Raw genomic sequence first — 17,880 nt, 5'->3', positions numbered from 1 at the left:
ACTCATCAATAAACTCTTTAACCAGCAAAAATCACTCACCAAACGCCAACAATAAGCATCTTTCCATCAACAAGCCTGCATCGATCAATTCAGACTACCACAACGTCTCACATTCAGCTAAAAATATGATCGACAACTGTACCCAACAAAACTCTCTCTTAAATCCCAAACTTTTCAGTCAAACAACAGCCTCTTTCATTTCTAACTTAAACAACTCCTTAAACTCGCTTAATAAATATACTGAATTCAACAATACAACTACCAACACTACTGTGCAATCTAATCTACCTAATCACGGAAATCTCTTTCCAACAACAAGCATTTCCAACGATAATCGATACTCTACTGAATATACTGAACAAATAGAAATTGACTCTGAATAAATACGCTTAGCTTTTACTCTCTTTTGAACTAGTTCTCAATTAGTGTCACTCAGCTTCAACTGACTGCTCATACGAGTTGAAATTCTAGATCTCTTCTGTTTCCCTTTTTCTTTTTTTTTTTCTTTCAACTTGTCGGCTTTTACTCCTAAGCAGTACATTGGCATGTTTCACAATCTTCCACATATTAGCATAAGTAAAAGCGGCATTGCGATTCTCATAAGAAGAGATATTCCACACAAAATGAATGCCATTCAATCCAACTTGCTGGCTATRTCGATCGAAATTATCTTAGTTAAAAAAATCACCATTATCTGCACCTACATTGCACCAGACGAACAGTTTACCAGTACAGACATYCTGCAATTAATCAACCAAGCTTCTACTCCTTTAATTTTCGCTGGTGATTTTAATGCATGGAGTCCACTATGGGGCTCTCCAATAGCCAACAAGAGGGGCAAATGCATTGAAGACGCTTTACTTTCCTCTAACTTAATATGTTTGAATAACGGATCCGCTACACACTTTCCACTCACTCCACTTTTTCCCATGTAGATCTTACAATGTGCACCGTCACATTTGCCACAGAGTGCGAATGGAGTATACTCGATCACCTGCATGGAAGCGATCACTTCCCCATTGTACTAAAATTGCACCTAGCTTCAATAACTAAAATTCACAAAATAAATAAGGTATTCAAAACTGATTACGCTGATTGGGAGAAGTTTCAGACACATTGCGAGATAAATAGCAATAATATCCCAATATCTGACAACCCTAACCAAGAAAGCGCGAGTTTAACAAAAATTATTCGTTCAGCAGCGAATGTTAGCATTCCTCATACAAAGCCAACAGCAAGTTCAAAGAGTGTTTCTTGGTGGAATAAAGAAATCGCTGAATTGCGGGCAATAAAACAGACAGCTTGGTATGAATACAAACGGGCTCGATCACTAGTCAACKWAATATCTTTCAGGAAAGCTAATGCTCTTTTCCGTCGTTCCGCGAAACAGGCCAAGCGTAAATGTTTTCAGGATTTCACAAGCAAAATAAATCCTTCGTCTAGTCCTAAGTTAATATAGAACGCTTTAAAAAAAAATTTCCGGAGTGCCTAGAAATCTAACCATTCAAAGCGTAAAGGGGCCAACAGGTTTGGTAACCAATCCATCCGAAATTTCCGAGTCATTTTCAAACCACTACTCTGAAACAAGCTCCCCTCTTTCTTTTTCTGCTAAACAAATAGAAACCAGCATTTCACTGTCTGAATTCGAGTTCGTTGCATCTACCGTTAAGGGTAAGTCCCCGGGGTAAGATAAAATTTCTTATCCAATTATCAGACATATGCCGAAAAGTCTCAAGCTCCGATTGGTAAAGCTTTATAACAAAATGCTGGTGTCTACCCCCAACTTTGGAAAACGTCCTGTGTTATACCAATACTTAAACCCACACAAATCCTCCGATGAACTTGCTAACTACATCCCGATTTCCCTCCTTCCATGTATGGGAAAAATTTTGGAAAAGATCGTGACAAACCGCTTGATGTCTTATGCTCAGCGAAACAAGTTCATATCACCGAATCAAGTCGCCTACAAAAAAGTCAAGGTACGTTAGATGCTTTAATCCAATTAGACTATTTCATTACTAACGCTTTGTCCAGCAAAAACCACGTGTCCGTACTATATCTGGACTTTCACAGAGCTTTCGACAAAATTGGAGCCCATATTATTATTCGACAACTTAGAAAATGGAAAATAGGCCAGAATATGATACGTTTTATTACTAACTTTCTCACAAATAGAAAACTCAAAGTCAACATAAATGGTTTTCTTTCTTCAACACTCCCGCTTTCTAATGGTACGCCGCAAGGTTCACCTCTTTCAGCCTTCCTTTTTATAATTGCTTTCGATGATATTAGTAGGATGATAAAAAATTATATAGGAGTTGAGCACCAGATCTATGCTGACGATGTTCTAATCTACACAAAAGTCTCTGACGTTAACTTAGCTCAATCCTTATTTACTAATATACTCGCCAGAATTGAGACTTGGTCACTGGAGTCYGGTGCTTCACTTTCTTTAGACAAAACACATATCCTTCATGTGTGTAGGAAGCTAAATTGCAACGGTATTGCATTTACCCACAACCAAACTAACATTAAATGTAAAACACAGCTGAAAATACTAGGATTAATTGTTGACTCTAAGTATAACTTTAATGCTCACTGTAAATATGTAAGAAACTCGTTAATGACACGATTAAATATTGTTAAATATCTCTCGTCTAAGCATTCATTTATTCATCCGAACACACTAGTCAATGTTGTCAGAGCTTTGCTAACTTCAAAAATAGATTATGGGCTCCCCATCTATGGCAATTGCTTCAAAAGCAGGATCAACCTTTTAAATGCACCATACCATTGCGCAATACGGCGAAGTCTCCGAGCTTTTCCAAGCTCACCAATAAAAACGATAATGGCTGAATCTGATTTACCAACTATTGAAAATAGAATTATAGATTCTTCGCTCCAAATTCTTGCGAAAACGGCTGAGAACACCATACCACTATCACCCATGCCACGAAAAAAAGAAAAATTCCAAGATTACAATCGGTTATTTCGAGATCCTTAAGTTTTGCTGCAGAAAATAATATTTGACGTAACGCAACATGTAAATTCACCACACGACATCCTCCCTGTCTGATCAACGACAAAATCCTACAGAATAAGCTTATGTTTTTGTCCAAGCAAAACACACCAAACAAAGTCTTTCAACAAACCCTTGCTGAACTGGAATCTAATTATACAAATAATTCCACATCGTTAGCAGTTGTCACTGCCACAGGAGAAATTATTTGCAATTGGCTTCTCCCCTCAATGAGCTCTGTATTTACCGCTGCTATCCTTCATGCAGTTAATCACGCAAAAAAGACTAAAGGAAAGTTCCTCATCTGTACAGACAGCAAATCCTGTATATCTGCAATAACGTCTCCTTCCAGTCGCAATCCCATAATAGAAGCTATCAGGGACGCGGTCATTGGTGCCCCTCAGAAAATCCAAGTAATGTGGATCCCTGGCCATGCTGGTATTACAAGCAACCACTTTGCAGACCTCGCTGCGAAAAATGTAGCCTGGACTCCTGCTTAACATACTATGTCTCAACCAAGCAAGACATTTCTAACCTTATTAAGCACAAAAGGCATCAAAAAAAAGCAAGCGAATGGGAAACATTTAAACATCACTACGCGGTCATAAACCCAGCCAGAAATCGAATAATATACTCGTCAACAGTTTAAACCAGCGCAATGAAGACATATACTCGATTAATTATTGGACACACTATCATAACACACGCTCACTTACTATCGGGTAAAAGCCCATCCATTTGCCCCCTTTGCGATGACACCGCTTCTATCAAACACTTACTCACACTCTGTCCGATGCTTCACTCAACAGCCCACAACTCTGGCAACATTGATCTCATAAAACTACTAAGTGAACCTTCAGAAAAAAACGTTATGATTGTATACAGATTCTTAAAAACCAACGATTTGTTAAAACATATTTAAGCAACTTACATCTTTACTAACCCTTAGCTAATAGAATTTTTACCTAGTTATAATTACAAGGCGGCTGAAGGCCTCGTAGCCAGTGCTGCGTTTATGTATTTATATAATAAAACTCTTTTTGTTATTTGAATTATTATAAATAAATAAAATAAATAAATAACTCTGAGAATAAATACCCGTTATAGAATAGTTTAAGATCCAACTTATTCATTAACGACTTCGAGTTTTTATTCAACACAGCTTTGACATTTAACATCTCTGAAAGCATACTAATACACAATACTCACATGCTATCGATTGGTTTACGTCTGTCGGGTCCGTTAGTATATATATAAAATAGAGCCACTTTTCGTTGTAATAATAATTCTTAAGAACGGGGTCACCTATCGAAACCAAATCATGAGACTTTGTTCAGACTATTTAGTAGATGGTATATGTGAAATTTGCACAAAATCGGTCGGGCGGTTCTTTTGTTTTCAATTCTAACAAAATTCAAATTCATTTATTGAGACAAAAAAGAAACAAAAAACACAAATTATTTACAAAAGTAGAAATACTATACATATTTTATCTTAAACAAAAGATCCGAAAACAGATCGTAATCTAATGGAAAAAGGAAAAAAAAATTACAATAAATGCTTGCTCCCGACATTTTTAAAAGTATTCTGAGGGCTACGACTCAGTCTTAAAACTAACTTAAAATATAAAACTAATTAAAAAAAAGAAATCTTACAAGCTATAATAGCAAATAAAGCTTATGCTTAAACTAGCCCCTGTACAACCAGGTGTTGATTTTACATAAAAGTTTGAGCAGAAGGCTTCTGACGATTAACATCATTTATTATATTTTCTTTACCAAGTGGAGACAAATACTTGCTGTTGACCCAAGTATGACTCGACTGCGACAAGATACCATCAGAAATCAACAGATATATTTATTTGAGTATCTCTTTTAAAGTGAATGAAGTTTTTGTTTAAACAAAATCTTATAATTTTACGTTCAAATATTTCAATTCTTTTCATCAAAGAATGCGAAAAATGAAACCAAATCGGAAAAGCGTACATTAAAACTGGACGGAGAGCCACTTTCTTGTGCTTAAACTTGTATTTTTCATTATCATCGATAAGGCATGAAAACGGTTATTACATTTTTTCACCATATCGTTCGCATGAAAATTGATTCTAACAAATGTATTCAATAAATGTTAAGAGGGATTTTTGTGTAAAATTGAAATTTTTTAAGATGGGGATTGTGCTGTCAAATTGTTATGTTGTTATATTTTTCATGCGGCAATATCATTTCCGACGTGGTACAATTAAAGTAAATTTTCAGCGATAACACTGGTAAACAAAAATTAACTGGTTCCTTCATTCATTTCACGAATAGAACAAAGTGTTTACTATGTAAAATTGTCCACAAATGCAGCAAATAGCTACAGATTTTCTCTATCAAATATAGTTTCTTTTGTTATGAAGATTTTTGTTTAAGAAAAAAATACCGATAGATATATTGTTATATTATTTTATTAACCTAAGACTACCTTAAAATGTCACTGGCAATGAATTCGGCGATATTTTGTTTTTGGAGTATCCCTTTACAATTTACAGCAGCAATTGACAAGCAAGCTAGCAATTCACTTGTCTTGGTACCATTTTTCTATAGCAGAAATTTCCTGGTGGAACCGTTCTCCACTAGTCACTTACCGCCACTAAATTTTCGAGGAAAAGTTGCAGATGGGACTCCAGAAAGTGAATTTAAGGGCAATAGGCAGTAAGTAGTTCAGTCACAAGATCTCAGATCAGAGGTGGTAGTAATACCTTTTGGGATTGACTAGAGGTTCATTGGTTACGTCTTTTTGTCGCGGAGTGAGTGCCTGACGTACTGGCCACTGCTTCTGTACATACTGACAGTATAAGGAACAATATTTCGTATTTACTAGTTGCATTCCAAGAAGAAGGGCTATCACTTTTATGATATTGCCCAACCATACTCATTATAACAGATGTGCTCTTAAAGAACTCTCAAACTCTCATATGATTCTTTTATATGAACCGCATGAGATAGGGGCACAGAGGGATATTTGTTACCGTTATGAACCAATACCGAATTTAAACTAATTTTGAAGGAATCAATGAATACTCGCTAATCGCGTGGATCATGTTTCTAAACTGATATATCTTAAATATAAGATTAATATCTGAACTTGAAGAAACAATTTGTGAGGTATTTCTACCTTTTTTTTAACCCTCTATGGTGCGACTTCTTCAATCTGCTGTTGGAGAAAATAATTCGAGCTGCAGACTTAAACCGGGAAGGTACAATCTTCTATAAGAGTGTTCAGTAGCTGGCGTATGCTGATAATATTGACATCCGTGCCCTTATAATAGTTTTCTCTTAAATTAAATATTAATAATAGCAAGTTAATATTCTGGYATTTAATACACGACTTCGATGTTGGCTATTCAACTTTCAATTTACACCTGCCATTTTGCTTGCAACGCGTTCGTCAGGTTCGTTCAACATTGTCAGGGTTGTAGTGTTAAGTAAATATATTCTAAGTCTTTCGTCCACTGCGGTGTTGCCGTCCTACATATATGAAAAAATATTACCTGCACTGAGTGGCCAAATCACGCATCGCGTACTCAATATAAGTTATATAAAAGTTTTGTCAACTTATATCTAAATATAGTTTAACACTGTGCTGAAAAMCCCCTTAYCAACCGCGCCGTTAGTTCTGCTTCCTCCAGAATGGATAAGGCATCCAAATGGGTCTGGTGGTGAACGAAGCCAAGACGAGATATCTCCTGTCATCAAACAAACAGTCGGCGCACTCGCGCTCTCACGTCACTGTTGACAGTCATAACTTTGAAGTCGTAAATAATTTCGTCTACCTTGAAATCCAATGCAGGATAACTCCTGCGAACAGGTGCTACTTCGGACTGAGTAGGCAAGTCCTCTCTCGCCGAACAAAAACTAAACTCTATAAGTGACTCATAATTCTCGTCATGTTATATGGCGCAGAGGCTTGGACGATGACAACAACTGATGTCGACGTTGCGAGTTTTCGAGAGCAAAGAGAAAGCGAAAGATTTATGGTCCTTTGCGCGTTGGCCACGACGAATATCGTATTCGATGGAACGATGAGCTGTACGAGATATACGACGCCTTTGACATAGTTCAGCGAATTAATACACAGCGGCTACGCTGGCTAGGCCATGTTGCCCGAATGGCCGAAAACACTCCAGCTCTGAAAGTATTCGACGCAGTTACACTTACGTGATGTCGAAGTCAACGACAGTAAAGAAAAAGAAGATCTAAAAGTATGTTAGGTATTTTATGGATGACATTTGTAAAACACTTTGCCACGTTGCCCTTAACGTTGCCATCTATCATAATAAAATTTTATAATAACTAAGCATTGACTGTGAAACGAAAACGACTACTCGGTCTGCAACTATACTTAACTAAGGGGTTTTTTGGGCACAACTTAAATATGGACTGTGAAACCGGGCATTAATATTACAGCGTTAACTAGCTTACCACCTCTTCAGTCGGTCTCCGCTTTACGACAATTTATTGGATTAGCGTTTTATTTGAGGCAATTTATGCAAGAATTTTCTTGTTTTATGAAACCGTTATATCTTTTGACTTCGGAGAAAAACGATCCTATTTGGAGATTGGACCATGAACAAATAAGACAAAAAGTTATTTCAGTCCTTACACAAAAGCCAGTCTTAGTAATTTTACACCCGAACCATCCTATTGAGTTGCATACCAATAATAAATATAGAGAAGGTATACGAATATCTCATGTTGACTTTTTTATAAAAACTCTGCTTTCAACAGAATTGACTTGCAAAATTCCTGAAAAACTAGTTAATTTGGCAGAAATATCTGACAATTAGCTTTTGTCCGAACAGCGCAAAGATTGCAAATACTAGTTGAGAGCAGGAATATTATATCGGAAAATTCACCGAAATGGTAGAACTCGATCTTTATCAATTGTTCCTCGATCACTTAGATGGTCCGTAATAAACCAAATCTWCGAATCAATCATGCACTTGGGATGGGAGAAGACGTTAGATAAGACCTACGACTATTACTGGTTTGATAACATATCCAAGTATATTCGGAAGTTTGTTTAGAACTGCATTATGTTTAAAATGTTTTAAAAGTAAATACACCTTGTCAGACCATTCACATCAACATAAYTGGAAAGTTGAGTGGCAAGTCTGATCAGAAAGAGCATATCATTGTTCGGAAGAACGCCTTTACTAAATTTGTTTATTTAACCTAAGCATGTTTTTTCATGCTGAAAATTGCATAAATGCTGTCACGTGTTCTATTTTTTTGTTTGGAGTACCAAATCGCATGAAAGGGGATCGGGGCAAATGTTTCGCTAGCACTGGATTTAGCATTGATTGAGTTCCAAAGCAATCTAGCCCTCCCTGGAGGCATCATCTATCTTGCGACTAGTGCGTTAGAATCTGCTGTCTTTATCGATTGTCCAGTAAGAAATTCATGACATTTGATTGATTGGAAGTAAAGTTATTGCGTTTTAAGTGTCAGTATGTTTGTGAGCTTCGAACAAAGAGCCAACATTAAATTTTGTTTTAAATTTACCGAAACATTTAAATTGATGAAACAAGTTTATGGCGATGATTGCCTATCCAGTAGCAGAGTGTACGAGTGGTTTCAACGTTTTCAAAGTGGTCGTGAGGACATATATGACGATCAACATGTGGGCCAGTCAAAATCTGTGATCACCGGGAATCACAAAAATGTACGTGAATTCTTCAAAAATCAGCCGAAATCATCATTGAAATTCATGGAAATGGAATTTATTTATAGCAGTTTGACCAGACATTTGGGCTTACGGTAAGTGTGTGCACGGTTTATTCCGCACAAATTGACCGACGACCAAAAATTACTCAGAACCCAACATTCGATTCGACATTTGTGACCGATTATTTGGCCAAAATCACAATTTAACCATTAACCACTTCCAGTGTTCACCTGATATGGCTCCGCGTGACCTTTTCGGAAAAATGAATTTGACGATGAAATTAGAGAAAGCGTTATGTAGACGTAGATGCCATTCAAAAGGCTTGCACCGGCATACTGGCGGCCATAACGGCCAACGATCTAAAACACTCATTCGACATGCCTTTGGACCGTGCAATAAGGTGTATTGAAGCAGAAGGAGACCATTTTGAATAAGATAAATTAATTTTGCTAAAAAAAAAAAACATTATGAGCACTTTAAAGAACTTATTAACTGCCGTTGAAACTAAAAATGCATTAGGAGAAGTTCAATTAGCTTTGAACTTACTGTTAGTCGAGTGACAAAGGTAAGCCCCTTAGAATTGCTTATAGGCAGAAGTAAGAGCACGAGTAGGTCAAAATATTTCAGCTGCAGCAGCATATAACAAGTTGCAATTTGATACAATGATTCAAATAACTGAATTGTTACAGGGGAATAGGTATATGTAGGCCTTTGACAAATAATAAAAAATATAAATATGCTCATGATGACTTAAGAAAAATGCCAAATGGGCAAATACCAGCAGAATTTGAAAGTTATGATAAGGATTTAAATAATGTAATTGAAACAGACACTGTTGAAGGAAACAGTCATGCATTTACGTAAAAAAAACTTTTGAAAGAAACAGTATAGATGCCTTTAGGACTTGTATTGAAATTTGTAAAAATAATGTAAGCACTAGTGCAAAACAATTGTTTTGATCATGGTGTGTGGCGCATTAGATATTATAATGTAAAACCTGTGTGGTTAATCATAATGTAAAAAATGAGCTGTGTTAAAGAAAAAGTGTGTATTACTGAAGAAAGAAAAATAAATATGAAGATGTAATTTGTTAATGGAAATTATAAGTTTAAATGAAAAATTAAAAGTTATATTTGAATAGGCTTTAGCTAAACCATGGACAAATAAAATGCTTTAGCTTATTTCATATTTTCGCTTAAAAACGAAGTTTGTTGGCAACGCCGGCGGGAACAGTGAGCTGCTATTCAATTTGTTTCAAAATGGCTGATGCGGAGAAAAGGCTAGTTTGAATTCTTTAATTTGTAAATGAGATATGAAATTACTATATAAATATATTTATTTTGTTCATTTGGTGATATTAATACCAAAAAATGATACCAAATGTTCATATTTGTATTAATTCGATCTTAAATAAAACACAAAATTTTGTAGTTTTGGTTTGCTTACACTTTCATATGTTAAGCTTAGTATCCAGCTCTCAAGAAATGTAAAAACTTCATATAAAAAAACGCTCAAGAAACGGTCAAGTAACTTTCCTGCGATGAATTTACTTATGCTAGTATGCAGCTTTAAAGTAATCTAGTACTAATTTTTAATACATTTTTTCACTAAAATGCGAATATGGCAAACTTTATTTTGCAAAGAAACATCAAATCAACAATTGTTTCTTGAAGGAAATTCAAAGTAATCGATAAATTCATCCTAAATTAGTTAAATTCATGATTATGAAGTATACTTCTTTTTGAAATGTTGTATAAAACTTAACAATCATCAACAACATTCCTTAAATCGCAATGAAAAAAATTTATGTTACGACACACATACATACATACATATTACTCACAAAGTTTATTTTCTTTCGTTTACTCTCTTTTGCTCTTCTATTGTGGATCATTCACAATGCGTAACCAGCCGTCAAAATTACTTGAAGAAATCATTTTTTTTTTTTTCTTGAGCAATTACTAGAGAGCTGAACACCAACCTTTAAAATGAACTTTATCGTTATTGCCAACTACTTTTTTTGGTAAAATCATAGCTATTGTGAATGAAAAAAAGCGGTGAACTAGCAATGATTCTAATTCAATATACAAGCTATGACAGCTTATGTCAAGCCAACATAATTATGCTGGCTAAATCTTCCATACAAAATAAGCTAAAATTTTGGTAAAATTCCACGAAGTCGTGTAGTGGTCAGGTTGGCCGTGTCGGCGCACATTAATAGTATGTAATAATATTTAAAGTTTTTTTAGGCATATTTATTAATTCCATTAATGAATTAGTTATATCGCAAAATAACCCATTCTGAAAATTAGCAGTTCATTAGGTAAGGGACCAGACGAGTAGCCCCTGATATACATATTTCATCAAAATTCTCTTTTTTTGTTAAAGTTATTGAATATTGAAATTGTAATTTATTGTAAAATTACTTTCTCAGAAATTACTGGAGATGAATCGATAAAAATGTTAGTGCTTTATTATAATTAAATATTTTTATTATAGACATCTTTAAATAATAATATTTTGGATAATTTTTTGTTAAACAATTAAAACATTTTTTAAGTGTCACGCTAAAAAAATTGAAAAGTATGTGATACAACGCGGAGAATATTCACCTTTAATAATCTGCAAAAAAATGTTGTTCATTCATACCATTCCAAAGATATTGAATTTTTTGTCCGCCTACCCCTCTTAAAACGTGCGCTCGTAAGTGCTGCAAGAAAAGCGTAGGAACATAAGCGAGAAAAAATTCAATATCATTATTTCCGCGTTGTGTCACGTGCATAACACTTAAAAAATTTCAATTGTTTAACAAAAAATTATCTAAATGGAAGTACTAAGGCAACTTTTCCGCACTATTAGAAATCCCGAATCGAAAAAACTCCGGAATCGACCCACCCTAGTGCACACGAGGTCTTGCTTCCGGTGGTGGACGAAAAGGCTATGGCTTTGTAGGCTCATCTGGTGGCTGTGGTTGGCGCTTGATATGGCGGCCCGATGCGTGTGACATTCCGCTGACTACGTGTTTCATTTTATTTATATTAGTACTAAGTGGCTCGCAGCTGGAGACCGTAAGCTCGGTAGAGAGCGCGTCAGCAGCTACTCGAGTTTATTATTCGGTTGGCAACTGCTTTAGATCTTGCAGATGCACATAGATGGTACGCATGCCTGGTGCGTTAGGATTCACGACTTCGACTGTGTTAGTTGACTTGAATTTTCTGACAATGATTAGGCCAGAATATTTCGGAGCAAGCTTCTGTGCAAAGCTGTTTACTGCGGAAGAGAGCGGATGATCTCTTTTGAGTGCTTTCTCGCCGATAAGTGGCTTCCATAGTCGTCTGCGCAAATCGTAGTATTTCTTCTGGCGTTTTGCTGCAGTAGACAAGTTGCGACAAATTTCTTGCCAAAGCTCGGTGGGTGTCAGCACGGTGGTGACTTCTTCGTCAGTCACATTCCCATCTTTGGAGATTTGTTTCGGTGTAGCCGGTGTGTACCCGAAGTTTATCTCAGCTGCTGATGGTTTTGTCGTGTCGTGTTGTGATGTATTTATTGCGAAGCTATTTCGGCTAGCCGGTGAATTGCTTCCCGTWGTCGGTAAGGAATATGTCAGGGCAATCAAACCGGTATATCACGCGATCTCGTAGCGCCTTAATAACACTGGTGGTGGTTGCATTCCGGACTGGATACTTGGAGAACTTATCCGTGAGCACTAGCAAGCATGTGTTGCCATTTGTTGAACGTGGTAGTGGACCTACAAAGTCCACCGTTACAACTTCCCATGGTCGTGAGCATTGCATGGTGGCCATCATCCCGGCAGGTCGGCGTTGGTCTACCTTAAAATCGGCACATTCTTAGCATCGACGAACATATCTGAGCGCATCCCTATGCATCCCAGGCCAATAATACCCTTCTTGTGTGCGTTTGAGTGTTTTGTGTACACCCAWGAGACCGCCGGTACTAGCGTCGTGATTTTCTCTCAGGACTTCGAGTTGTTGTTGTTGTAACGGCAGAATTCTGCCGATTTGACAGTCCTTGGGCGGATAAAAATCCGGGTCCGTTCCAATTTTCGTAGACCCGACTGCCGACGGGGCTCTGGTACGCATAGTTTTCAGCATGGAGACCTGGATAGCTTACTGCGTGGGGCGACGTGCCGAAAGACCCGGCCATCGATAAGTTGGTAATCGGGATATTTCTGCGATTGATCGTGTAATTGGCGCGTACGTCTTTCATACCATCTATCCGGTTGATCATGGACGGCATGCAAAAGTTTCGCATCGCCTTCTTGGTCTTTCGGTGGGCATCTGGATAGCGCATCTGCGACTACGTTGAGGGTACGTTTGCGATACTCTATTTCGAAATCAAACTGCTTTAGCTCTTGTGCCCACCTTGCAAGTCTTTCGGATGGGTTCTGCAGGGTGTGAAGCCATTTAAGTGAATGATGGTCGGTGATTACGGTGAAATGATAGACCTCCAGGTACGGTCGCATTTTGCTTATGCCCCACAATACGGCTAAGCACTCCTGTTCGGTGGCAGAGTACCGCTTCTCCAACTCTGTGAAGCTGCGACTGGCATATGCTACGACCCATTCTTGGTCAGAATGGCGCTGAAATAGCACCACGCCTAGTCCTTCCCCGCTGGCGTCAGTCTGCAGACAGAAGGGCCTCTCGAAGTCGGGGCAACCCAGGATGGGTGCACTAGTTAGTCTTTCTTTTAAGACTTGGAATGCTTCTCTTGTTCTGAACCCCATGTCCAACGCTGGTTCTTTTTTAATAAGCGGTTCAGCGGTGCTGATATTTTGGCAAAGTCTGCTACGAAACGTCGGTACCACGAGGCTGTTCCTAGAAAGCGGCGTAATTCTCTGATGGTGGGTACTGCCATATCGCTAATGGCTGCGATTTCAGCGGGGCTGTGTGAATACCAACGGTCTGACTACATGGCCCAAGTAATGGAGGCGTTGCTGCACGAACTTACACTTTTCAAAGTTGATCTGCATATGGTTTTGCTGAAGGTGCGTGAACACCGTTTGCAAGTTATCTAAGTGCTCTTCAAAAGTGTTTCCCAATACAATGATATCGTCCAGATAGTCAAAGACCTTCGACTGTAGTTCTGATCCCAGAACGGTGTCTAAGGCTCGCGGAAATGTTGCCGAATGCAGCCCAAAAGACATTACTCGCCACTGGAATAAATCTCTCCCCGGTACGGTAAATGCGGTATACTGGCGTGAGGGGGGGGGGTGTAGCGGAATTTGCCAGTAGCCGTTTGTCAGGTCAATGATCGATATGAACCGAGCTTCCTTTAGTTGGTCTAGGACTGCGTTTATTTGGGGAAGTGGGTATGCGTCTGGTATGCTTGCTGCGTTAAGTAATCTATACACATTCCCCAACTTCCTTGTTTTTTTTCGCACTGAGACAATGGGCAAGCTATAGGCGCTGTTAGAGGCTTCGATKCGGCCTGTTGTAATCAATTCGTTCACCTCTTGATTGATTACTTCTTGCATCGCTGGGTTGCGTGGATAATATCTCTGCTTTAGTGGACGGTCGTGTTTAAGGCGAATTATGTGTTCGGTGGCTGTGCTGGGGCCGGTGATCGTCGAGAATACTGCCGCGTTTTCAGTGAGGAGGGTATTCAATTCGCATAGTAAAAATCGGAAGAATTCACTTTTAGAGCCTCACAAAATGATGCGTATCTCAAAACTTATACTTATATTTTTACGGAAGTTTAGCATAAATATCACTAGCATTACCACCAACTTACACAAAGTAAGTCTACATTCGGTAGGAATGCTGGTTTAAATTTATTGAAACATTTTCTAGTTTTCCTTTTATTTCGATTTTGAATACTTTTCCTCTCGAGGTAAAACGTCCTTCGTATGGTTTCAAAAGGGGTGGGCACACTGAGTCACTTCTGACGAAAACGTTTTCTCACATCGCAAAGTCGGGATGTAGAAATACTTTCCTTGGACCGTGTCATGATGTAGTGGATGGCGCTCATTAAGTCTCGGAGTTGTTTTGAATTCTGACTCTCTTTTGATTCGGCAAAAATTCTGAAGGAACTCGAATCTGTACGACAGATTAACTATGCCGGTGACGCTCCTTGTTTGTAAACAGTTCCAAATCTTCGCAAAATACCAATTGGATGAGAAACTTTGCGACAGTGCAGTCATATCGGGTATGGAAATAAATTCTGGCCATCTTGAGAAACATTCGATGTTTGTTAGATAATAACGGTAACTTGCATGTAAGGGAAATGGTCCTACAACGACGACATTAATATGATCGAACCGCGAGAAAGACGAAATGATAGCTGTTTTCGAAACATCGAGACATTCTCTGGATTTACGGGAACTTGGTGAAAGGATTTTTGGCCTTGAAATGATTCACCTGCGCTGCTGGTCGCAAACGGAGATGTATGTTCGGTGCTTTCTTTCCGCTGTACCATCTTTAGGTTTGTGTCACTTGTTCGGGGTCACCAATTTTAGATGTTCGTAGTTTTATTTACAGATTAATTAGAAATTCTTAAATACCCTGCAAAGTGAAAGGTTTGTCCGCGCGTCCGTTCGCAATGATGGTTTGTAGAAAAAGGGAAGAATGAAAGAATTTTTTGAAGCGGATTTCTAACAACTAAAATGAAAAAGGTAGTATTATAATTAAGGACAGTTGTACCAACTTACTAAAAAAAAATTTCTTTTCTTCCATATTAGCGGGAGATGGAGAGGGGAAATGAAGAATTCCTGACACTTTTTTGACGTTTATATGTACATTTCTGCTGGTAGATCATTCCAGCTGGTTATTTGTGCGCTTGGCAATAAATCAACATCAAACGATATTGCACTTTTGTGAAGCAAGCCAGGTTAATGCCATCTACTGTTGTTGAGATAAATAAGAAAGCCATAAAAACGATTTACAATGCACAAATTCATGAAGCCCTAAGTAAATTATTAAAAATAAAACCTTCACCAATACATTAAACAGCACAGTTGGTAATTTCCGTTTGAACAATTAATTGTATTTGTASAACCAGAAAACATCAAATAATGTGAAGGTTCAAGTTCGACCCATCTCACTACGATGAAATTCACCTCGTGATATATTTACATAGTTTTGATTTTAGCAGAAAGGAGTCTATAGTATTACAACTTTATTAACCTGATGACTAGGGAATATTATTGACCATCCGAGATGAATTCAATTCATGCTATGCAATTTCTCAATTTCTTTTAAATTTTTATAATTTTTTGGTTTTGTATTTTTTATAAATCTGTTTTCAATATTCGTTAAAAAAAAAGTAGCAGTTGAAAAATACTTTGATATTAAGTATTTCCTTAGATAATTCATGCATTGACATCATTAAGGAATCAAACAAGCTCACAATAGCATCCTGCCGTCCGCATTTCCACATTTATGCGCTATCAACATTTTTTCTCAACCAGAAAATTTTGTGCATGTGTAATGTACAAATATGAGTAAATATGTTTACAAATCAGGATATTTTAATTTCTTTGATCTGTTTACCCCAAATAACAAGTTTCGATAATTACGAGTGTTTAAAATGGCATGTTTAAGTCACTTCACTTTGTCCTGTTGTAACACTACCACTCTCACTTCTTGAAATAAAACACCCAGTTACTTTCTAAAGGGAATTCGAGATAGATATATTTCGTTTTGGGCTTTCTTTTAATTTGACTACAGATTCGGAAAATCTTTACTTTCCCTTTGGTTTTTCAATTTGCACAATATTGCGRAACTAATCGGTAACAGTTAATTTTAATATAAGTATACGGTGTGCGGATGATCGACAAGGCGCGAGGATCACAGCGACGGTGCGTAGGCTTCGTTTGAAAATCAAAACGAGACTGAGCCAAAGCCTAAGACGATGACCCTTTTTACGAGTGTGGCGTGTGTTTGCGTGAGTGGATATGATCTCGCGTGTGCGTGGTGTCGATGTGTGGGTCCTGTGGAATGTGGATTCTGTGTGTCTAGTGTATTGGTGTAGTGGCATTAGGGGGGGGGGGGCACAATAGACCAAAGGTCGCAGTGCATTCCTCATCATCATTCATTAGGAATATTCAGTCTAGCAATCTCTGGAGTTGCTGGAGAGTTGCGACTACGTTGCTGAGTCCTGTAGCGGGGCGATGCTGTGGCGCTTTTGGACGCCGCTGGGGCTCAGCCGGGCTGCACTGGTTCGGCGTCGTACCGTCCGATTTCCTTGCGGGGGTTTACCCGTGCTTGAGGCAGCTGGCCGACCTACATCGCGTCGTGGTGTTCTGTCCAGCAGCGTGTGATGTGGTCTGCCACACGTGTGGCATAAATCGGCAGAACTACACTCCWGCGTCACATGCGTGTGCGACAGGCAGTTGAGGCAATGCTCATGTGGCTGAGCAACACGCTGGCGTTGTGTCGGCGATAACTCCTTAAAGAGCCCACAGTGCTGTAGTCGGTGTTTCCGGAGACATAGCGGGCATCGGATGCGACGCGGCTCGGTTTGGGCGGATGGCGTTGAGGGGGCTGCTCGTGAGCCACTACCAGAAGCGGCAGTTGATGCAGTAGCATTGGTCGGGCGGGGCGTGGGGGTAGGCCGAGTACGTGCCACGTTGGTTGCCGACCGAACAGTTGGAGTTGGTGTAGTAGGCATGTCCACGTCCATCTTGATCTCTGTAAAAAATTGTACTTGAATATACATGGTAGTATATAAATGGAATGTGCTATTGTGCCAAATATGTGGCATGACTGGGTYGTCGTATTGACCGACCATTTCTGTAATTTTTATTGTTATTGTTAACGGTTGGTTGCGGTTTTATTGATTTATTTTCCTTGTTTGATTGATTTTTGTTTGTGTTTCGGCATTATGTTCGGATTATTTAGCTATTATCCGCGGTTGGTAGAAAGCATAATTTAACCAGCGGTCTGGTGAGTATTCCGCTTTGAGTACGGAGATCAACGACCCGGATGTGACCATCGGAGCCATAATGGAGCTTTTCTGTACGGCCARGTTGCCACTCGGTAGGTGGGAGACAATCGTCGTTAATAAGTACACAATCTCCAAGCTTTGGCGCATTTTCTGATGTTTTCCATCGATATCTCTTGTGGAGATCCTTTAAATAGTCTTGTTTCCATCTACGACTGAAATTATGATGGAGAATTTTAATTCTCTCCCAT

General features: G+C 38.5%; 1 protein-coding gene across 1 annotated transcript; it reads right to left on the bottom strand.

Moving 5' to 3' along the window:
* Positions 1-16,828: 16,828 nt before the first annotated feature.
* On the bottom strand, positions 16,829-17,368 carry LOC108968051. The gene has a single exon (XM_018931815.1). It carries the CDS (start codon positions 17,366-17,368, stop codon positions 16,829-16,831), a length of 540 nt encoding a protein of 179 aa, XP_018787360.1.
* Between the last annotated feature and the right edge of the window lie 512 nt (positions 17,369-17,880).

This window comes from Bactrocera latifrons, unplaced genomic scaffold (assembly GCF_001853355.1).
Source record: "Bactrocera latifrons isolate USDA-ARS-PBARC rearing strain unplaced genomic scaffold, ASM185335v1 scaffold_1016, whole genome shotgun sequence".
NCBI lineage: Eukaryota > Metazoa > Arthropoda > Insecta > Diptera > Tephritidae > Bactrocera > Bactrocera latifrons.
The sequence above is the reverse complement of the archived record's forward strand: the minus strand, read 5'-3'. Positions and strand labels throughout refer to the sequence as shown.